The sequence below is a fragment of the Pteropus alecto genome, unplaced genomic scaffold, assembly GCF_000325575.1.
Source record: "Pteropus alecto unplaced genomic scaffold, ASM32557v1 scaffold131, whole genome shotgun sequence".
Taxonomy (NCBI): Eukaryota; Metazoa; Chordata; class Mammalia; order Chiroptera; family Pteropodidae; genus Pteropus; species Pteropus alecto.
The window spans coordinates 8694058-8718228 of NW_006434709.1; the positions used below are offsets into that span (position 1 = coordinate 8694058).

Here is a 24171-nt window from a genome sequence, read left to right on the forward strand (position 1 = left end):
ACTATAAAGATGGTAATTAAAATCAAGAGTGTTAAGAAATTACCTAAAAGAATCATTTTCAGTCCACTGACTTTTTTTTTAAATACCTTTAAGTGGACACATCCTAAGATGTTTTCATTGATGTGCCTCATCCAGTAAATCATTATTTTGTGGTTGAGTGGCAAATAATTAATACTAGTGCTTTGATGGCTTTTCTCTGATGGCTGCTGTTCTGTTTCTTTCCTAAGAATGTTAAGTGACTTTCTTTCATCCATGTTTCCAAAATGTGTTTGATCGTGGATACAGTGGTAGCTGCTATTGAGTCTTCTGTTTCCCATAGTCTGGTTTCTCTTATGGTGGCATATTCTTGCATTTCTAAGAAATCCCCTTTTGTTCAGGCAGATTAATAATAGATTTCTCATTTCTTCACCCATTTTATTTTATGCCACAGATACTTAATGACTTTTACTGCATGCCAGCACTGTATTGGCAGTTTAAGAGATAAAGATAATTAGAAAAATTCCCCAGTTTTCCAGGAGCGTTCAGTGTTCTGTGCAGTATGTCATGGGGACATAAAGGAGGGAAAAATTGGGGGAAAGATTTTGCAAAAAGGGTGTTTTTAAATTGGATCCAGCTGATGATGAGAATGAAGAGAAGCATTACAGATTCATAGAAAAGTGTATGGCATGTTTGAAAAACTGGGAATGTGAGTATAGTGTGATTCAAATATAAAAGGGCATTGTAACCAGTACCACAAAGAGAACCGTATGAGATTTTTATTCTTTGTTAAATGGATTGTCATTCATCATGGAAGGTTTTAAGGCAACAAAATGAGGTTGTTTGTAGACTTTTAGGAACAAAGTTTAGGTGTTAGTGTGGAAGATGTATTAGAGAAAACAAAGACCAGAGGTAGCAAGACAGATAAATAGGCCATTATAATAGTTCATGTGAAGGGAACCATTTATTTTTTAGCAGATATTTTATTGAACTTTGTGGCCTGTGTGTCATTGTTGATGTGGGATTTCTTTGTTGTACAAGACTGGTTCAGCCTTGAAGAAAGTTACAAATAGAATAAAATAAAGGATCTTTCACTGTGTATGACTCATACTGTAGGGCCTTTCAATCATAACCTAGGACGTAGTCATATATAATTGGGAGACATTTTTTCTTAAAATCGTTTTTTTTTTTTTTTTTTTGCAGAGTTAAGTCTTTTTTTAGTATATGTGCTGCTGAAGCAGGCACCAGTCTTATTTTTCTTTTCTTTTTTTTTTTTTAAACTGGGTCTTTACAAAGGAATGAATTCTATTTTACTGAAGAACTTTCAGTGCCATTTCCCAACTAAAGCAAAAGTGTTACTTGGGTTGTTTCTCTTTCTTCATTAAGGTTACGAAAAGCAAAGCTTACTTCGAAACCCTATGTCTAAGATCCCCTTGCCTTCAAAGTATACTAGCTTTATACTACTATATAAAAAGAACTAAATTATTTTTTATAGATGTATAGAATATTCCTTTGGTATCTCTTAGACTGTATTATACCAAAAAAATTATGACAGCAGCAGTAGTTAGAATAATAATATATAAATTCATGCTCTGGAAAATTCCAAGCTGTAAATTAGCTTTTGTTCCTTATTTATCTTTTGGGTTGTGCTTTAATTAAAAAAAAAAAGAAAGAAAGAAACGCCCATTTCTTATATGCTTTCTGAGACATTCTTTAGCTTATCTATTATCTCTGCACCTTGCAGAGGTCAAATTTAACAGATGTGATAATGGAAAAAAGTAGGTTCTTTAAAAATAATTTACTTTCCTTTTAATATGTGCTTTTCTGAGACTGAGAAATAAGGTGTGGATTAGCAAAATAAGAGGGACAGGTATACTCTTTGCCTAAACGTAAGATTAAGGATTTAGTTCACCAAGTCTTTGTCGTTCTTAGAATAGTGACTTACAAGGAAGAAAGAGATGATAGTCATCTTGAAATTTACTTAAATGTCTATAAAATAGTCATTTTCACTTCTATTTGAAAAATTTCCTGAGGAAAGCGGCCAGAATTACAGGTCACGTTTTTATCCAGAAAAATGTTTGATGACTAGTTGAAAAATCACAACTTTGATATAACTTTTCATATATTAAGTAAATGTATTTACCATGTAAAAAAATGATTTCTCACTTTAACAAAAGGTTTTCTTCTCTCTTTTAAAGTAAGATTATAAAATATCAAATTTGATAGTGACTGCAAAAGTGTTTATTTTACATTTAGTTTTTTTTTTTTTTTTTTGCTGACGAGTCTTATGTAGTTATTCTTATTTATACAGAGTCTAAAATGTGAAGAACTTCATCTTCATGCAGAAAACCTCTCTAGACGTGTTTGGGAGCTACTGATGCTTCTTCCTACATGTCCTAACATGTTGATGGCATTCCAGAATATCTCAGATGAACAGGTTAGCCCATAGAATCTTTTTACTGTTCTAGAGGCTGGCACCAGTTTACATTCTTACTTGACCTATATACTCAATAAAATCTTTCTCATTTAATAGGTAATGAGTGTCAGTTCATTTTCATTTAATTATTAGTGAGGTAGAGTAATATAGGCTAAACATATGGCAAAGATGTTTACTAAAATTATTTTTAGAAAATATGGACTCATCTTTATATTAGTGTTTTTTCATATTATATGTTCTGAATAATGCTTTGTTTTTGACAACAAAACTGTTTAGTGAAAATACGGTTTAATGACATGCATCAGTGCTTATTTTGGATGCTCAGACAAGTCAACTGATAGAATTAGGGAAAATGAGACAAAGAAATTTAATATATTTGTTAAATTTAATATATATTTGTTAATTTCTCATATATATTTGTTAATTACCCCACATGTGTGAATGTTAGCTATCTTTATAAAGACATCCATTAAAATTAGAGATTATTTTTTTTTAAAGCTATTTAATAAGAGGTTACTTTCTGGAGATACCAATAGAATAACTATAGGATGAATGAAACACAATATCCTGGTATTATGCTAATAGTTATCTATGTTTTGGGACTTTGTCATGTGATTTTAGAGGTCATATATCTCAAATGACTTAGAAGTGAAGGAAGTGGGCTGGAAAATAATGATTTATGACTTAGTGTGCATCTTTGAGAACAATATTGTTAGAGCTACTCTGAGTGCGAATAACAATTTTATAAGTTGAGAGAGAAAATAACAAAATTTTTAAATTTATATATTTGCATTTGACTTAAATGGGGGGGTTGATGTAATTTACAAGCATTAGATATAAACTTTACTACTTCAGTATCTAAAAGTTCATGCATTTAACTAGGCTGCAATGTTTTTTTTTGTTTTTGTTTTTTATTGGGAAGATGGTAATTTGCCTTCACTGTTGTGAAGGCTAACAAGATACAATTTTTTCTTATACTGCTGTTTGTGTATTTTAACAAAATTTAACGAATAGTTGGTGTTTAAGCATATCATTGTACCAGTTAAATAATTGGTCTTCACGTGTTTGAATATATTTCAATGCATGTGTCATATTTGAGTTTTTTATATAGTATCAATTTCTTTAAATTTTTTTTGGAGAGGGTTCCCTTAGTAAATTGGTGTAAGAAACTTACGTTTTTCTTTTATTAATTTGAGAATAATGATGGACTTAATTGGAAAGATCTTCTCAAAATTAAGAGTGCTCACAAGCTATTATATGCCTTGGAAATTATTGAAGCACTGGGAAAACCTAACAGAAGGATAAGGAGAGAGTCGACGGTAATTGCATTTCCATTATTATCATTACATGTTTGTATTCTCTCTGGAGCAAAATTCCAGAGTGTGTTATCTTTTAAATCTAGAATAATTTTTTTCTCCTGCCACCCTCTATTATTATTAATTTCTTTTACCTTCCCCACAGGGAAGTTACAGTGATCTTTATCCAGATTCAGATGATTCAAGTGAGGATCAAGTGGAAAATAGTAAAAATTCCTGGAGTTGCAAGGTTTGATCATGTGTTTTGAAGTATATTGATAAAAATAATTTTATCTCTAATTTTCCAGAAGTAGGTACCATAATTAATTGGTTTTAAACTAATTTATTGTTAAATAAAGCATAGTTTACAAATTATGTATTATCTAAATCAGGGGTCCACAACCCCCAGGCTGCAGACCAATACCAAAGAACTGGGCCGCACTGTAGGAGGTGAGCAGAGAGCAAGCAAGCCAAGCTTCATCTGTAGCTGCTCCCCAGCACTAGCATCACCACCTTAGCTCTATCTCGGATTATCAGACATTAGGTTCTCATAGGAGCACCAGTCCCTGGTGCCAAAAAGTTTGGGGACCACTACTCTAAATCACAGTAATAAGGTGTGATTATTTAATGCCCTGGTGTTTCTATTTTTAGAAATTTATTATATTTTTTCTCCATTAGAATACTGTTTTGGGACATCCCAATGTCTGGGATTAAATGGTTAATAGAATGTAAAGGTATATTACAGTTTTGCAAGAATCTTTTAAAAAAATTCTTGAAAGTCTGCAGTATGTTATTACTTTGCTTGGAAGTTATTTTGGTTAAATCAAAGACTAATACCTAAATGAAAGATATATTTTACACACACACACACACACACACACACTTACTGAATTAAAAAGCAGGTCTTAATTACAATATATAGCTGCTTTTCTCTTACCATTACTCTCACAATTAATTACAGTTTGTTGCTGCTGGAGGGCTTCAACAGTTATTAGAAATTTTTAATTCTGGAATTCTGGAGCCTAAAGAACAGGAATCCTGGACTGTGGTAAGTGAAAATTCACTGTTTCAACCAGTTGGAATAGTTATCCAGTTTTAAGCACTTCTGTTTAGTAGCTATAATAGTTATCCAGTTTTAAGCACTTCTGTTTATTAGCAAGTATAGCTTTTGCTACTTCACTGTAGCAAAGGAGAGTATGGAGTATAGTAGAAGTAAATTATTTTTAAAAATAGGGTGTCCAATGAAGTAATTACTTAGTAAGTGTTCTCCATGTCAACAGTGAATAATTTTTAAATGCTAAAATTAATGACTATGAGCAGTGGCTAATTCATAAACATTTTTCCTCTAGATTGATAAATTATAAATATATAGACAAACTTTGGATGCTTTTTTTAAAAAAAAAACTTGCTTTATGTCTTTAATTTTTTGAAAACATCCTTTTTCATTTTTTCATTTTGTTTGGAGCATTTTCCCTATATAGCAGTACTACTCAAAAATGTGTTCCCAGACCATTTTTGATTGGTCTGGAATGAAATAGGTACAGAAATTGAGAGTAAGACTTCAGAAATTTTTATAACAATTGGACATTACTGCTGTATTTTTAATAGTATTTTACAGAATTATCAGTACTCAACAAAATGGAAATTTTTATAAATGGTGCTTTACTACTATTAACTTGAAGCGCTATTCTATAGGGAAATAAAACTGCTTCTGGAATATTAAAAATTTCATAATGCTATACTGCATATCTGGTTTTGAGCTAAATGGAAAGGATGCTCTCTTTCCTGTCCTCTGACAAAGCAGAATAGTATTATCAAACATTCCATTCAAATATTAATTTATTACTTTTTTCTAGAATTACCTTGGTACTTTGAAGTCAGGTGTTTTTGACTTAAAATCAAATGCTGCTATACAAAAGGTTAATGAAAAAAGACGTCTAGAAAACATTGTTGTCTTACCACTGGTTTTAGTACTTTGAGAAATAAAAAAAAGACATTTGTATTTTACATATTTTACTGCAAAAAATTTGTTATTAGAATAGATACCTCTGTTACAATAATTATTGTAGTTCTGTGTCTTATGATTCACGTCTGTCTGTTTTACTGTTAGTCTTTGTCGTCCCATTAATTTCTCAGAATTATAAGGTACCTTTTAGTTCTTTGGCAAAGTGGGAGAATTTACAGTGTTTAATGAGTAGTTATGTGTCATTTATGGGAATTTTGTTTATAAACTGCTCTAAGTTTAGTTTTGAGTAAATTTTACAGAGACTCATGCTAAAGGTTTTCTCTGTTTCCTTTGAAATTTTGGATACTTTTATTACTAATAAGAAAAGTTCACTACTGTATCTCACACATTATAGCCTGGCAGTGCCTGAGATGCCAAGTATACCTGAGATACAGGTTGCTTTCAAGTCACCTGAAATAACCCCTATTTATAATGCATCTCTCTTAATAGATTATAGAATATTTACAAATTCAGAGTCATTCTTGTTTCTTAATCAATTTTATTTTTTTCCTTTTAAATGAACTTAATTGAGGTATTCTCATAGATTAAAATATTTTGAGATATAATTCACATACAGTAATACTCTTTAAATGTACAAATCAGTGATTTTTAGTATGTTTACAAAGTTATGTGACCATTACCACTAATCTAGACCAGTTTCGTCACCCCCAAAAGAAACCCTATACTCATTAGTCACGCTTCATTTTCTTCCAAATGCTTGAGCCCTAGGCAACCACCAATCTAATCTTTCCTATCTCTGGATTTGCCTATTATAGACATTTCGTATAAATGGAAGTATGGATGGGTGGGTGGGTGTGTGTGTGGGTGTGGGGGTGTGTGTGTGTGTGTGTGTCTGTGTGTGTGCAGGTGTGCGTGGTGTGTGTGTGTGTGTGTGTATGTGTGTGTGTGTGTGTGTCTGTGTCTGTCTGTCTGTCTGTCTGTCTGTCTCTCTCTCTCTCTCTCTCTCTCTCTCTCTCTCGGATGGCATCTTTCACTTAGCATATGTTTTGAGATTCATCCTTGAAAGTAGTGTATTATCCAAGGTCATGAAGATTGATGTGTTCTTTTAAGAATTTTGCAGTTTTAGCTCTTATATTTAGGTCTTTGATCCATTTTAAGTTAACTTTTGTATGTCATATGAAGTTGAGGTATACTTTTCATGCAGTAAATAATGCATGCGTTTGCAAAGTATAGTTCATGATTTGAAATATATGTATACTCTGTAATATTTCAACATAATCAAGATATAGAACATTTTTATTACCTCAGAAGTTCTATTCTTTTACAAGCTATTTCTCCCCCTCTCCCAAAAACAATTTATACAATTTCATGTAAATAGATAATAATGGTATGTATTGTTTTGTATCTGGCTTCTTTCACTCAACAAGTATTTTGAGATTGAATATTGCTTGTATTGGTAGTTTGTTTTTCTGGAGTTTGTTGTTTTTTTTGGACGTGTAAAAGTTCTCAGTTTCTTAATTCTCTCATGAAAAAATCTCTACTCCATCACCAGAGGTAGATGGAGTCACTGACTAAGTTTTACTTCTTTTTGCCAACACCACCTGTCCTTTACAGTCCCCCTGACTTCATTCGGTTGCATTCCTTTTCTTGAGGTCTTTTCTTTTCATCCAGGTCACGTCTTGCAAGTCTATGTTTTGGTTCGTTTCTCTTTGCATAATCCAAGGAATCATAAATCATGCCAAAGACAGTTGTCTTGCCACCAAAATAGGTTCTGAATCCAAATGAAAAGATGACATCTGGTGTGGTCTTGTATATTTTGGCTAGTTTTTCCTGAATTTCTGCCTTAGATACTCTTGCTTTCCTTGAGTGAAGGACGTCGATGACTCTTTATTTTCACTGAAGTAGTCTGTTGGTCATGAACTTCCTGGTCTGAATAGTTACCATGCTGTTCATGATGGTGCCGACCCTTAAGCAGCCAGGAAAGAAAAGATAATTTGTTTTGTTGCTGAATAGTTACCCATTCTGTAGGTATACTACTGCTTATTTATGCATTCACCTATTGATGGACATTTGAATTTCCAGTTTGGGGCTATTATGAATAAAGCTGACACAAACATTTATATACAAATCTTTTTTGGGTACATATGTTTTTGTTTCTGTTGGGTAAATAACAAGTAAAGAAATTGCCGAGTAATATAGTAAGTGTAAGATTAACTTTACAAGCAGCTGCCAAACTGTTTTTAAAAGCAGTTGTATCATGCAACAACTGTTTGCTTCACATCCTCACCAATAGATGGTATGGTTGGCCATTTTTAATTTGAACCATTCTAGTGGGTATGTAGTATTATCATGTGGTTTTGTTTTGCCCTTCCCTGGTGACTAGTGATGTTAAGCATCTTCACATGTGCTTATTAATTACAGCATTTAAAAAAAAACTGGGAAAATACACATAAAATTTTATTATCTTAATCATTTTTAAGTATATATAATTCAGTAGTATTAAATACATTCACATCGTTATGCAGCTATCACCCCCATCCATCCCCATAACTGTTTTCATCTAGTAAAACTGAGCCTCTTTACCCATTAAACAGTAACTTCCCATTCTCCTTTCCCTCCATCCTGTGGCAGCTACCATTATACTCCCTATCTCTGTGATTTTAACGACTTTAAGTACCTCATATAAGTGGAATCATATAGTATTTGTCTTTTTATGACTGGTTTATTTCACTTAGCAGAATGTCCTGAAGCATCATCCTTGTAGCACATTACAGAATTTCCTTCCATTTTAAGGCTGAGTAGTAGGTCACTGTGCGTGCGTACACACACACCCACCCACCCACCCCCTATTTTATCCATTCATCCGTTGATGGACATTTGAGTTACTTCCATATTTTAGCTGTTGTGAATAATGCTGTTATGAACATGGGTGGACAGATATCTTTGAGACTCTGCTTTTAATTCTTTTAGGTATACACCCAGAAGTGGAATCGCTAGGTCCCGTGGGAATTCTATTTTCATTTTTTAAACTGAAAACTGCCATACTGTTTTCTACAGCAGCTGTTCCATTTTACATTCCTACCAACAGTGCAAAAGGGTTTCAATGTCTTCATATCTTCTCCAACACTTTTATTTTCTGTGTTTTTGATCAGAAAATAGTAGCCATCCTAATGGGTGTGAGATAATTTCTCATTGTAGTTTTAATTTGTACTTCCTTATTGATTAGTAAAGTTGAGCGTCTCTTCATGTGCTCATTGTCCATTCATATATCTTTTTTGGAAAAATGTCTGTTCATGTTCTTTGCTCATTTCTGAATCTGGCTGTTTGGGGCCTTTTTTTGGTTGAGCTTTAGAAGTTTTCTATATGTTGATATTAATACTTTAGCAGATATATTGTTTGTAAATATTTTTTCCATTTTGTGCATTGCCTTTTTACTCTAGATATTCTTCAGATGCACAAAATTTTTAAATTTTTATGAAGTCCTATTTATCGATTTTTTCTTTTGTTACCTATGCTTTTGGTGTCCTATTCAAGCTACCATTGTCAAATCCAGTGTTATGAATCCTTTGTCCTATTGTTTTCTTCCAAAAGTTGTATTGTTTTAGGTCTTACATTTAGGTCCTTGACTCATTTTGAGTTAATTTTTGTGTATGTGTCAGATAAGAGTCCAACTTCAGCCTTTTGCATGTAGATATTCGGATTTCCCAGCATTTCTTGAAAAGGGGTGTCCTTTTTCCCATTGATGGTCTTGGCACCTTTGTCAAAAGTCATTTGATATTTTAATAATATTAAATCTTCCATCTATGAATATGGGATGTTTCCATTTATTTATCTTTAATTTCTTTCAGCAGTGTTTTGTAGTTTCATTATAGGAGCCTTTTACTTCCTTGATAAATTTTTAAGTATTTTTTTTCTTTTCAGTGCTATTAAAAATGGAATTGTTTTTGTAATTTCCTTTTCACATTGTTTGTGTATAGAAATAAAACTGAATTTTGTTTGTCGCCTTTGTAGCCTGCTACTTTGCTGAATTCACTTATTAGTTTTAAGGCCTTTTTGTGGAGTCTTTAAGATTTTGTACACAAGGTCATATCATTTACAGCAGAGATAATTTTCTTAATTTTCAATTTGTCTTTTATTTCTATTTGCCTAATTGCTAAGGCCAAAACTTCCACTACTATGTTGAATAGAAGTGGTGAAAATAGTCATTCTTGTCTTGTTCCTGATCTTAGAGGAAAAGCTTAGAGTCTTTCTCTATTGTGTGTGATTTTCACTGTGTTTTTCATATATGGCTTTATTTTGTTGAGTTAGTTTTCTTCTATTCCTATTTTTTGTGTGTTTTAGCATGAAATGGTGTTGAATTTTGTCATGGTTTTTGATCATCTCAATTTAGATGATCGTTTGGTCTTCCTTCACTTTGTTGATGTGCTATTACATTGATCGTTTCTTGTCTGTTGAACCATCCTTGCATTCCAAGACTAAATCCCACTTGGTCATAGTATATAATCCTTTTTATGTTGCTGAATTCTGTTTCTAATATTTAGCTGAGTATTTGTGCATCAGTGTTCATAAGGGGTATTGGTCTGTAGTTTTCTTGTGTCTTTATCTGGCTTATGGGTTATGCTGACCTCAAACTTTGGCGAAGTTTGAGAAGGATTGCCATTAGTTCCTTAAATGTTTGGTAGAATTTACTAGTGAAGCCATCAGATTCAGGACTTTTTCTTTTTTGGGAGATTTTTGATTACCAGTTTAATCTCCTTACTAGTTATGAGTCTATTCAGATTTTTTATTTCTTTGTGACTGTTGGTAGGTTTTGTGTTTCTAGAAATTTGTCCATTTTATGTAAGTTGTCTGATTTTGATTTTTTCCTCGCATACAGTTCATAGTAAACTATTATAATGCTTTTTATTTCTATAGAATTGATAGAAATGTTTCTACTTTCATTTGAGTTTAGTGATTTCACTCTTAGTCATTCTGACTAAAGTTTTGTCAATTTTTTTGTTCTTTCTGAAGAACTAAATTTTGTTTTCATTGATATTCTCTATTGTTTTTCTATTCTCTTACCTCTGTTCAGTTCTTTATTATTTTCTCCTTCTAGTTTTGGTTTTAGTTTGTTCTTTTTCTAGTTCCTTAAGTTGTAAAGTTAGACTGTTGATTTGAGATCCTTCTTGCTTTTTTAACATAAGCATTTTTATAGCTATAAATTTTCCTATTAACACTGCTTGCTCTGCATCCCATAAGTTTGTACTGACTATGCTTTTTATCTTCTGCAAAGTGTCTGTTCATACCTTGGACTTTTTTTTTTGTCTTAGTAAAGAGTTGTAAGACATTTTTCCCCCCTCTATCTGGACAAGTTTGCCAAATATATATATATAATAGTCCGCCCTTATCCATGGGAATATGTTCCAAGACCCCCAGCAGATGCCTGAAACCCTATACATACTATATTTTTTTCTATACATACACACACTTTACAGCTTCTCTTTGGCATATCCAAATTGGCAGCATCACTTTGCTTGCTCAGTGAGGCCATTGTTAAGTAAAATAAGGGTTACTTGGACACAAGCACTGTGATACAGAAACGGCGACTAAGTGACTAATGCTTAGGTACCATATAGAGTGTGGATACCCTAGATAAAAGGATTATTCATGTACTGGTTGAGACAGAGCAGGATACCATGAGATTTCATCACATTACTCAGAACAGTGCACAATTTAAAACTTATGAATTGTTTATTTCTGGAATTTTCCATTTAATATTTTTGGACCATTGTTGACCATGGATAATTAAACTGCTGCAAGCCAAACAGTGGATTAGGAGGGACTATTGCAGTGGGAATATTTGCACTGTCTATGGCTTGCTTTTTCATTATATTAACAGTGTTTTTAAGGCAGAGAAGTTTTCAATTTAACAAAATTTGTATCCTATTTAAGAAGTCCCTATTTCAAGGTCATAAGATTTTCTTTTGTGTTTTTTTCTGTAAATTTTGTCGTTATCTTTCACATTTAGGTTTATCATGCACTATGTGTTAACTTTTATATATGTAGAATGAGGTTGAGGTTTGTTTTTTTATATATTTTTCATATGAGTATCCAGTTTTCCTAGCACCATTTGTTGAAAAGACTCTACTCACTGAAATTTCTTGGTACTGTTCTTGAAAACCAGTTATGTTTTCTGGTATATTGGTATGGATATACCACTTGGCAGTAGGATTAGGAAAATAGGAGGAAAAGGACTGTCGAAAAGAAAGCTCTGAAACTCACAACTTGTACATAGGTGATATTTTTATTAATTTATTTAAATAAATTTTAAGTAGAGTTTTAAGTCAGAAATAGTACCCTAAGGACATGGTTCCATAGTGTAGCAGTTAGCATGTCTGCTTTACATGCAGAAGGTCCTGGGTTCATGCCCCAGTGGAGCCATGGTCCATGGTCTTCAGCCATGCTACCCTGAACAAGCCCGATGTCTGATCTCAGAAGCTAAGCAGAGTCGGGCCTGGTTAGTACTTGGATGGGAGACCACCTAGAAAGACCAGGTGCTGTAGGCATAAATAATAATAATTTTTTTAAAAAAGAAATAGTATACTAAACACTTATTTATTTTACCAAAGAAATATTTTATTTTATATGTTCATATGTAAGTGCAATATTTTCAGTTGAATTATTTTCTAGAATTATCACTTTGGCCCCAGAATACTAGAATATATGCTACTTGTGTGGAGAAACAACTTGCAGTACTCTCTCAGTTCATTTTATAAGTAGGTAAATGATATCTTTGTTAGTATTTTAATAATTTTTTAAAATTACAGTACATTTTGAGTATATTTTTTAAAAAACTTTGTATCTATTACATTCTTATGTTGTTGTCATGATAGAAATGCAAGTGTCATTTCCATTTTACTAAATATACCCTCTTGGTGTCTAGATACTTTTTCTTCATTTTTCTAAAATTATATTGTTACTAATTGTAATACGTGAGCAGAAAATTTTGTTTGTAGCATATGAATTAAATACTAGCTATAATTGTTTTCATTTTCTAGCCTTTAATTTCAAAGTGTATAGTAGCCATACTAAATTAATGAAAATAGAGAAATGATGTTTTCTTCTTATCCACAGTGGCAGCTAGACTGTCTTGCTTGCTTGCTGAAATTAATATGCCAGTTTGCAGTAGATCCATCTGATCTGGATTTAGCTTATCATGATGTCTTTGCCTGGTCTGGTATAGCAGAAAGCCATAGGAAAAGAACTTGGCCTGGTAAATCAAGAAAGGCTGCTGGTGATCATGCCAAGAGTCTTCATATACCAAGATTAACAGAGGTAAGTACAGAAATTATCATTAAATTGTAGTAATGAATTCTGTTTATGTTTTAGGAGAGCTCATATATTTTTGCTTTTACAAAATGAAGAAATACACAAATGCAAGAAATACAAGAAATGCTATCCTAGATTACCACAGTATGACTTAATAGCTGAAGTGATGCCTTCATTTTAAAGCAGTAGTAATTATGAAGCAATAATGCTTTTCATTTCATCATCCAAAATGCAGGAATGAAATATATGGCATTTTAATGTTATGTAACTGTAGGAATGAGTTCATTATTTGGACTCAGTAATGTCTATATTGAGTGTTATCAGGGTCCATTCAAGAAAACAAACCACACTAAGTATTTCAACAGAGGAAATTTAAAATACAGAATTGATTTTACATGTATGCATTAGAGGGCTGAAAATACAAAAAGAGAATACTGAGGTAACCCAGACAAGTAACCATTTACCACCCCCAGAGTTTGAGGAATATATGGCAAGAAAAGGTTGAGGTTTTCAGAAATAAACTTATACAAGGGACCCTGTTGAACTAAAACTTAGGCCTCTGAGAAAAGGATTTGGCTACTGCTTCTGAAACCAGCTTCTTTTTCTGGGTAAAATAACTTCTGGAACAGTGCTAATTGAAAAAGCAAGGGAGTAATCTCTCTAGTATCTCAGGTTGACAGAACCTAATAGGAAGCCAGCTGGCAAAAGAGGGATTTAGTGTGTGACATACCAGCCCTATTGCAGAGCAAGTTTATAGAATGGTAGATTTAGAGCTGAAGGAAATGATACAATAACTAGCACATCCAACATTAAAATTAGAATTACTTTTGACTGTGGATTCTGTTGTTCTTATAATCAAATATTTGCATTTCCAATGTTTCCATCAGTGAACTGGGAAGTGGAGAGAGATGAAGACAATTTTTTAGTTCTCATCTTGTAACCTTTTTGTAACCTTGTGAGAATGGCGCCTCACTTCATACCTGCTCAAGAAACACCAGTATAATGAGTTGTTACCGATACAGAAATATTGTGGTGATCATAGGTTGGAAAATCCTGGTAAAAATGGAAACCTGAAGCATATGTCCCATTTGGAATTTTAGGAGTTAAATGGGAAAAATGCTGGTATTTCAGATTATTTATAGCTAATACAATTAAAAGAGACATAGGAACTACAGTGTAATCTAAATGTGCTCCACAGTGTTGCATGTTGTGAACTGCTTGCTTTACCTTGCATTGCTGTAATGTTTGTTTCTTTGTTTTTGTTCCCAGAATAAATTTTCCAGGTTACAATTAATATAAAAAGCTCAATTTGATTGTATTCCTTTCCATCAATTCACTAAATACTTCTGAAGCTTTTGACCGTTATTAGTGATTTCCTGTTGAGATATTAATAATGTGTGTGTGTGTGTGTGTGTGTGTAATACATACAGAGTTTGGAAAGAATTGGTTTGTTTTTAAAAAATATATACAAATACATTCTGATTAAAAATAGTTCAGAATATACACGTGAACCTTCTCTCCAGTTATAAGTGACTACCATTAATAGCTTTATGTGTTAGTGTTTTTTACTATACATATGTCAGTGTTAGGTTTTTATAGTTTACAAAAGGTACATACTATATGTATTTTACAGTTTGTTTATTTATCATAATAATTAGAGCCTAATATGTAAATCTAAGCTGTTTCAGAACAGAAATTTTTGTTACACTAATTCTGGAGACAAAGTCATCCAATTTTAGTATACTATAGATAGTAATTCTTTTAATTTATTGTCATGCATTCTTTTATTTGTTCTCCAAAATAGCCTTTTAGAAAGATCAAATTCCAAATTGGACTTTCAAATTCCAGCCTAAACATAGTTAAGCTTTCCTGATTTTGGGCAGGATAGGTTTAATTGATGTTCCCTTGTTTTGCACATTTGGCACATTGTATATACTTATGTTACAGTGCTCTCTGTGTTTTCTGCTGCACTGGGCTGACATCTCCAGGATAGGAACAGTGCCTTATATAATAAGTGCCCAGAATGGGTTCTGCCCTACAGAAGGGATTCAGTAATTTTTCATTAAATTAGTAAATTATTTTTTCCCTATAATGTAAATTAAGAACTAGAATTTAGAACTTAAGTATTTTTTAGAATCATGCAACTCGAAAGTTAGCAAGCTAATTTTCATTGAACCTCAAGTTTTTCACCTAGAACCCATGCTCTGTATCCCTAGTATATTATATTGCTTTTCTATACTTACTTTAGGATAGTTGAGGAATCTTCCATTGCTTGACTTGTTTTTTATTTCAAAAGTAAAAAATGTTTAATTCTTCACCCACTGCCCCCAAAAAACACTAATATGTAATAGATATATTTTTCTCACCCAATGGGGCAACATGCAAGAGAATTTGTAGATTAAATACACAGGTTAGTTTTGCTTGTGTATTTCTGAATTTTGAATATTTTCGTTTTAAAGTTGCTGTTTTTAACCTTGGTTTCAAAATTCTGGTTTTCTAATATTTGATATTTTTATAGTATTTTCAAATAGCCATTCTTAAGATATTTCCTATAGATAAAAATTAAAATAATATGGAGTCTTGGGTTAAAAATACAGTTTTGTGTTTTAATGTATTTAAAGACTTTTAATGTTTTTTTGTTTTAAAGGTATTTCTTGTTCTTGTACAAGGAACCAGTTTGATTCAGCGACTTATGTCTGTTGCTTATACGTATGATAATCTGGCTCCTAGGTATGAAACTTTTAACATAACTTATGTATGTATTTAAAGTAAGAACACAGTGTCTTAAAACCTAATTTTGAAAAAATTTAATACTTAACAGAAAAATTATGAGGGTGTTTCACTGAATTCTCATACTTTTTGTCTAGATTTGCATATTATTAACATTTTGTCAATTTTTATCACATAATCATGAGTGTATATGTGTCTGTGCAAACACATTTATTTACATATTGTCTTGAATCTTTGAGAGTAAGTTTCAGACATTATGACCATTTACCCATAAATTTGATGTGTATCTCTCAAGACCGAGGATATTTTCTTAAGTAAAATATTCAAATTTAGAAAATCTAACATTGATATAATACTGTTATCTAAACAATCAGTTGCTATTCATCTTGTCTCAGTATTCTTTATAACAATTCTTTTCCTGGTCCAGGATCATGTACTGTATTTAGTTGTCATATTTATTCCATTTCCTTTAATTAGAGGTACTTTCTTAGCCTTTCTTTGATGCTGTTGACATTTCTGAGTCACACAGGCCAATTCTTTTATAAAATACCTTTCAGTTTATGTTTCCTGATTATTCCTCATGAATAGATTCAGAGTATGCCTTTAAGCAGGAATACTCAATAAATAATGTGTCTTTCCCAACAGAATCTGGTGATGAATGTTTGTCCATTATTAGTGATATTGATTTTGATAAGTTAATCTGGTTTCCTGTAGGTTTCTCTACAATAAGGTTTCTGAGTTTTCCTTTGTAATTAAAAGTAACCCCTAGGAATATATTTTGCAATTGCTTTAATTTCTTTGTAATAAAATTTTCATTCATTGATTTTTAGCATTCAGTGATGATTCTTGCCTGAATTAAATATTAGTATGTTTACAAACTCTAGTGATTTTCTAATTCTTACCATTCCTTTTATGTTTATTAGTCTACATCTTATTGTGAGGAAGAGCTTTCTCGTTTATTTAGTATCAATTTTTTAAAATTGATCATGTTTTAATTAGTTACTAGTAGTATTCACTTTGCTAAAACTATACTTGAGTTGGCTTCTTCAGGCTTGTTTATGTGTCCTTTTGCATACCTCATTATTTGGCATGAAGGGGAGGAATGTTTTTTCCTGTTACTGCAGGATCTTCCAGGTTTGTAGTTTTCCTTGGTCCTAGAATCAGTCATTTCCTTAAGAAGTTCTAGTTCCTTTTGGTGGGGAACCTACAAAATATGGGTGTTTGGTATTCTCATTGCTTCTAGTGTTTCCTTGCTTCTAGGCCCTCGATTAACAAAAGTACAGTACAGAAGTTACCATTAAATTATAGTAATGAATATATGTGATATAATCATTGCTAATACATGGGGAGCTGGCTTTATGCCTTAAATAATTACATAAAGTCTATTAAAGTGTGTAAAGTTAATTTCCAAGTATTCCGTAGGTGTTATGTTGGACTAAAGTTTGCCGTTGTGCTGAAATGATTTATAAAGCTAATGTAAACACCTTTGAATGTGCTTAATCCTATTTATGGTTAATAGCTAATTAACTGTTTAGATGCTTTTTAAAGTCACCTTCATAGGCAGTGGTTGCATATAAATAACATGATTACTTTTTTTCTAACGTACTTTTCTTTAGTGTCTGTCTCACTTGAATTCACATTCATTACTTGATTAATATCTGTGTTACCCCACTAGGCTCCAAATTCTATACGAACTTTAACTGATTTTGCTAACCATTGTATTTTTAATGCCAGGCATCTTATCTCAGTGTTATTAAAGCTTATTAATGAATAACATGGGGAAATGAAGAACGTGCCTTTGATTTGTATGATAAAATACATTTTACACCCCAACCACCAATTACTGTCCAGCTAAATAATTCTTAATTCTTCCTCCTCGTCCTCTTAACACACATTCTACCTTTTTATCCCACACACTACAATATATTGAGTTAAGGCAATTCAGTGATGACATTAGTCTGCTTTTTGTTCACCTCGTTAACCTCAAACAATGAAAAATAAATGTGCAGATTTGATATCTGTTGCTGCTCTTCAAGCTGGTTCACTCTGTGGCACTTCTTGTTTTTCATTCCACCAGTTCCATTCTTACAGACCTCATTACAGTCTTTGAAATGTGAGCTCCCCTACCCCATCTCTATGTTTTCTCAGCTCCTGTTTCTGCATTGTTATTTTTTCATAAGCTCTCATCTTCAGTTTATATGGTGCAAGGAAGTTTATCAATTACAACAGCTAGACAGAACTTTTTGTCTACGTTATCAAAAATCTTCTAATGCTACAGATTTAAAAGATAGATGGGTAGGTTGCTATGGTAAAGTTAAATATATTATACCAATATGATAAAAATTAAAATGTAGTATGGCCAAATACTTGACTTAAAAATTTTAACTTCTTAGCACCTTTTACTTCAATAATTTTGGTGAGCCTTGCTTTTTGATATTTTGAAAGGTATTTTGTGAATTATGACGAAGTGGGGATGGTAAAGATTGGCTTTTTTTTTTTAACAGCTTATTTGTAAGGCAAATAAGCCATATTTAATCATTTTGTTTAAATGAAAAATTTTAATATTTAGATTTCTTTAAATTGAGATGATAACATTTTCCATCGAAGTTACTAAAAATATGGAGAAAAATGGAGCTGAAATCCTATAGAATTAAACTAATCAGTTTTCTCTACTTTTTAATAATTTACTTTTAACCATTTTTGATAGAAAGTGGCATTAACAGTGCAAAAGTGTTAAACAGAAACTTTCATGGCTAAAAGCTTTTCTGAAAGAAAGGGTTTATTGGGCCAAATGCTAGCCAGAAAAGGACCACGTCCTAGTGGGGGCAATAAATCTAAATCACCAGCAGCAGGGCTAGACGGAGTAGGCAACATTGACAGCTGTTCTGGAGTTAACAGGCTCCTTTATACATTGTTTTGTGAAGAAAGATGTAAGTTGTTTTGAAAGAATTTACATTGGCTACAGATAATGGGGCAGCGGTGGTAAAAGGTGAAGTGGAGGCAGTTCTAGGATAGGTGCATAGTCTCTGAGGAAGAAATATTTACTACTTTTGATTGGTTGTGGGAAACTGTCCTGAAAGTTCATGCATAAGCAAGATGAGGCGGCTTCTGGTGGTTGCTGTAGAAGTTTCAAAGCTCCAGCATACATTCAGGAATGTGAGCAGTCTGTTGTTATTTGCCCCACAGCTATTAACTGGTTAAATACCTTTGTCTCTTTCTTTCATTCTTTGGCCCTCTATAATATAACTTAGCACATCTTAGAATTTTTGTCCTGTCAAAGGAAAGGCATTTTATGTTAGTTAATATATGGTTATTTTTTAAGGAGTCTCGGGTTTTGACTCTGAACTGTTAGAACCTTTCTCTTTGTAATACATGTCTTTAGTAACTAAATCATGAGTAGTTTTTGAGGGTTCATTTATTGGATTCACTCAAATTTTATTAAATCTGAACATTCATTTGGTGTTTGCTATAATAAAATTTTACCAGTGATTTTAAAAATAAAAGATAAAGACTATAGCGAAAAAAAGTAACTTTCTTAAAATCTAATCTTTTGGAGAGAGAGTTGTATATACCTTAAAGAATATGTGGTAATAAATAGAGTTTTTTTTAATTCATTGCTGAATTTAATTAGTGGTTGTTTTGTGTTTTTACTTTACAGAGTATTGAAAGCTCAGTCCGATCACAGGTCTAGACATGAAGGTGAGGGTTCAACAAAATTAATTTTTAATAATAAATACTTGGATAACTATATTTATAATATCTTTAATAATGATAGTGTTTTCTTTATAGCACAAGCCCTGACAGCTGTATTTTTTTTCTAATTTTTCTTTAGTTTCACATTATTCAATGTGGCTCTTGGTGAGTTGGGCTCATTGCTGTTCTTTAGTGAAATCTAGCCTTGCAGATAGTGATCATTTACAAGATTGGCTAAAGAAATTGACTCTCCTTATTCCTGAGGTAAGATAAACATTAAGATTAGTACTGTTGCTCTTTATTTTTATATTACTAGCATTGATAATAAAAACATTAAAAAGTATATAGTTCTTAAAGAACTATATAGTTATATATGGAAACAAATGGACATGGTTCCATAAGAATATCACATTATCTGTAATGCGCTTATTTAATCCTTTAAGATCTAGAGTGTTTTGAACTATGTTTGAACTATGTACACTTGAGTGTGAACATTAAATATTCTGTGGCATTCATATTTGTCTTTTTCTGAAATATTTGTTTACAGAGTGATTCTTTTGCTTTTGGGTTTTTTAAATTGCTTTTTCTGGTTCGTGGTTCTTGAGTGTTTATTTTGGTAATTTATGTTTTAGAGAAGTTTCTTTTGCTTTTTCTATTGGAGTATATCCTTAGATGCAAGAGAGACTAAAAATAAGTCAAATATATTTTCTTTTGATTTCATTATTGACACTGAGGTCAATATAGTTTTCACTAGCCGTATCTTGATATTACTTCATATTGCTAAATGAAATAGTAGAAACACACTCTCAGTAATCACTTAGCCACAACAATCACATCTTTGAAAGACAGCACTGTCTAAAACTGTAGCTCTTAATTGAATGCTTATGTGTTCTTGTTCTGGCTCTGTCCAAGATAACCATTGTGACATTTGGGCAAGTCCCTTAGAATCTGTAAAATGTTCTAGTTTAACTACTTTCTAAATATCTTCTAGTTATGAAAATATTTTATTCTGTTACTTAACCTTGTAAATAAGTTGTGAATATACTCTACACAATCCCTTTTGTATTTGTTGTGTTTATTTGTTGGTTTTATTTTACAGCCATATTTGAGATTTCTAAAATACGTTTTTACATATTACTGTATACTTTGGAGTACTTTATTCAAATCATATATTATTTACATGCATGAGTATGTGAATACTTTGCTAAAGAAGCCACTTAACATATTATTTCTGCCAACATAGTAACCTTAATATATTAACTTTTTAGTACTAACTAAGACTGTCTTTGGAACTTGCTTTTTCATTTAGACTGCAGTCCGTCATGAGTCTTGCAATGGTCTTTATAAGTTATCTCTGTCAGGGCTGGATGGAGGAGACTCAATCAATCGTTCTTTTCTGCTGTTGGCTGCCTCAACATTGTTGAAATTTCTTCCTGATGCTCAAGCACTCAAACCTGTCAGGGTAAGATTTTACTGTGTTCAGGAGCAGTTTCTGTTATTTCAATTTCCTTTGTCCCAGGTTTATCACTGTGTTATATCCTTGCAGTAATTTTGAGTACTTGGTTACCATATATAATTTTTACAGAGAGAATAATAGTTATATAGTTCTTAAAATGACCGCAATGTGACACGTGTCCATGTTATACCTGGAAATGGAATCTATGTGCTTTGATTTTAGCTCTGTGGGATCTCTTATGGATACTCTGTTTGGAAATAACATTTGTTCTTACTTGGTTCTGGGCCTTGTGTTAATAAGTTGAAAGACAGAAACATAAATGTTGCTTTCTTCTCAGTCACACAGGGTTTTTTTTATTCTTATGATATTCTGAATTTTCAGTTTCTTTCCTTGCTCCAGTGTATATAATACTAGCCTTATAAAAGACTTCTACCACATGATAAATCCAGAGTCCATTAATAAGTAAATTTTACTAATCCCAGAAATACGATACATTGTAGGATTTACATTTTTCTCCTCTATAATATTCTCTCATCGACTACTTAAGAAATATAATGAGTTCATTTTTTAATTTCAAAACTGATAGGCCATTGCATGTGTTTAGATTTATATATACTCATGTTCCATAGGTTCTTTTGTTCCCACATTTTCAATGAATTCTTAATTTGTATCACATTATTTAGCATATGTTATTCATGTATGTTCCAAGTAGGTTATAATTAATTTGAGAGTAATGTTTTTCTGAGAGTTCTCATATTATTCACTTATGTACCTATTCTGTTTTATAAAAACTAGTTCTATTTATTTTTTTGTTAATATATGAATACTGTTTAGTTTGCATTGGGATTTAATTTTTTTCATAAAGCCCGTAGTTTCTTAAATATACTGAAATAGAAGTTATTTCCCTTTTTAAAATGTTTTCACAAAGTTAAAATTTTTTTTTATAGATAGATGATTATGAAGAGGAACCAATGTTAAAACCTGGATGTAAAGAGTATTTTTGGTTGTTGTGCAAATTAGTTGACAACATACATATAAAGGACGCTAGTCAGGTATGTTCAGGAAATACATTAACTAGTTAATAGAGTTGAATTTTGCACGTGTGTTTTCTTAACTTTATAGATCCTTATTAAAAGCATTTTTATCAGTCTATGAGTTAACAATGTCATAAGTTTTCCACTGTATTTATTTATGCCTTTCTATTCTGCTTTTCTTCTTTTTACTTTGCTCTTTGTTGTAATGTCTTCATCTGATACCTGTAAGTAGTTTCCTGTCTCTTCCAAATAAGATTTGTGGATGTAAAATCTTATTTGGAACATGAAATTTAGACTTTAAATTTAAATGCAACTTTCTATAATAGCATATGGATTTTGAGTTCTGAATGTAAATAAAATTGTAGTTCAAAAATAACTCATTTTAAGCTAAAATACTCTCAGTTTGCTGATATATTAATTATATTAGAGTAAAATATTTTCATCCAAAGAAGTGTTTAAAACAAGTTTTTCAAAGACACACTTGCCATATAAATGCTTATATTTTCTCCTTTATAAATTTAGTAAGCACAAATGCATCTATCTGACCTCAGAAAAAAATGAGAAACACTTAAAGAAAATATATATAAATATTTTGTAAATATTGTCTCAATTTTTTATATATTTCAAAGTGTGTGTATACTTTACATTTAAAATATCCTGTAGTGTTTGAACTTTCTATTTTTAAGAAACAGCTTACATGTGATGAATTCTTAAAGTTTTCTACTTTTCATTTGAAGAATTATAAATATTGAATGTTTTAACTTTTTTATTCATAAAGTATGCCAGATAAACATTAATTTTTTTAAATCTAGGGTTGCCCATTTAAAATAGGAATCTAATATTTCTTGCTTGCCAAAGTTACTTTCCTTCATAGAGATCTGAGTTTCTTTGAGAATCCTCTTAAGTTCTATTTTATAAAATCTGAAAAAAATTTTTGTGTGTACAGTGAAATTATTTAACTGTACATTTAAGTTTATTTTTAAAGCCTAATTTAAAGGTGCTATTAAAAACAAACCTTAGTGGGTGAATTGTACAGTATGTGATTACATCTGAATAAAATTATTAAAACTAAAACAATAAACCTTAGAGTCTTCTCAGTAAATTTCTGTACCATAATTTATTACTATTTCATTGTATCTTTTTTAAAGGACTATCAGTGATCTATTTACATCTATAATTTTATTAATTGACCATGATAAGTAAAGAGTTATTTGTTATTTAATAGGTATATTAATGAATTTAGGAGAACTGAATTCTTGTTACTGACAAGGAAAGGGTTTTTTATTGTTGTTGTTTTAATAATCTCTGAACTACTAAACATAAAAATTTATATTTGAATTTTGTATTTTCTCTTTGTATTAAGACAACGCTCCTTGACTTAGATGCTTTGGCACGACATTTGGCTGACTGTATTCGAAGGTAAAATTTGATGTGAGATTGACAATTATGTTGTTGAGAAAAGATAAAGGGTGTAACTGTGTGAACTACCTTGTTTTCTTGTATTCTTTTGTGTAGCAGAGAGATCCTTGATCATCAAGATGGTAATATAGAAGATGATGGGCTTACAGGACTCCTAAGGCTCGCAACAAGTGTTATTAAACACAAACCACCCTTTAAATTTTCAAGGGAAGGACAGGTAGGCATTAAGACATCCAGTGTCTATATGAAATTTGATTGGAATTTTTGTTTATGGATATGTGAAATTTTCTTAAACATGCAAACAGAAAATTTGCTAGAACTTTATTGGTGGTAGGAAAAGTGAACTTTGAATATAATGAACCTTGAAATATAAGTCTTAGCTTGTTTTTAGAATGCAGAAACAAGTTTTAATTCCTATGATTGGAGAGAGGCAAACTCTGATAATACAGTTTGGTAGGGTTGACTATTTTGAATTAATAATTTACACAACGGAATTAATAAGTAGTCATATAGAGTACCTGTCTTATTTCATATTTAAAGGCCAAATTGACAAAATCTATTATTGAATGTTTGATACACTTAATGACTCTATACCAACACATGTCTAATTACTCTTTAGATTAAATTATTCACTTTTCCATTGGTACTTTTGCCGTTGCCTGCATTGACAGGAAGATTGTCCTGGGCATAGACTAAGGATTCCTGAGATAGGCTAAGGTGACAGTCTTATCTGTCTTAAATCCATTCTACTTCCCCTATTTCACAAAGCCCCCTGTGCTAGTTCTAAGTCCTTTTTTAAGTTTTCCATTACACTTACTGGGAATAATTTGATTGAGTAATAGCCTTGCTTATTAAGT

The 24171-nt window shown here is 31.7% G+C and overlaps 1 protein-coding gene across 1 annotated transcript in view; it reads left to right on the forward strand.

Annotated features, from left to right (window-relative positions):
• Positions 1 to 24171, forward strand: part of USP34 (ubiquitin specific peptidase 34) — a 202965-nt gene that overhangs the window by 121249 nt on the left and 57545 nt on the right. Inside the window, exons 30-41 of the mRNA XM_015587514.2 lie at positions 2288 to 2413; positions 3610 to 3732; positions 3875 to 3958; positions 4670 to 4756; positions 12788 to 12988; positions 15630 to 15712; positions 19371 to 19411; positions 19545 to 19669; positions 20715 to 20867; positions 21809 to 21913; positions 23259 to 23314; positions 23411 to 23531. Of these exons, the coding sequence (XP_015443000.2) occupies positions 2288 to 2413; positions 3610 to 3732; positions 3875 to 3958; positions 4670 to 4756; positions 12788 to 12988; positions 15630 to 15712; positions 19371 to 19411; positions 19545 to 19669; positions 20715 to 20867; positions 21809 to 21913; positions 23259 to 23314; positions 23411 to 23531 (1305 nt within the window). The remainder of the gene's footprint in view (positions 1 to 2287; positions 2414 to 3609; positions 3733 to 3874; positions 3959 to 4669; positions 4757 to 12787; positions 12989 to 15629; positions 15713 to 19370; positions 19412 to 19544; positions 19670 to 20714; positions 20868 to 21808; positions 21914 to 23258; positions 23315 to 23410; positions 23532 to 24171) is intronic.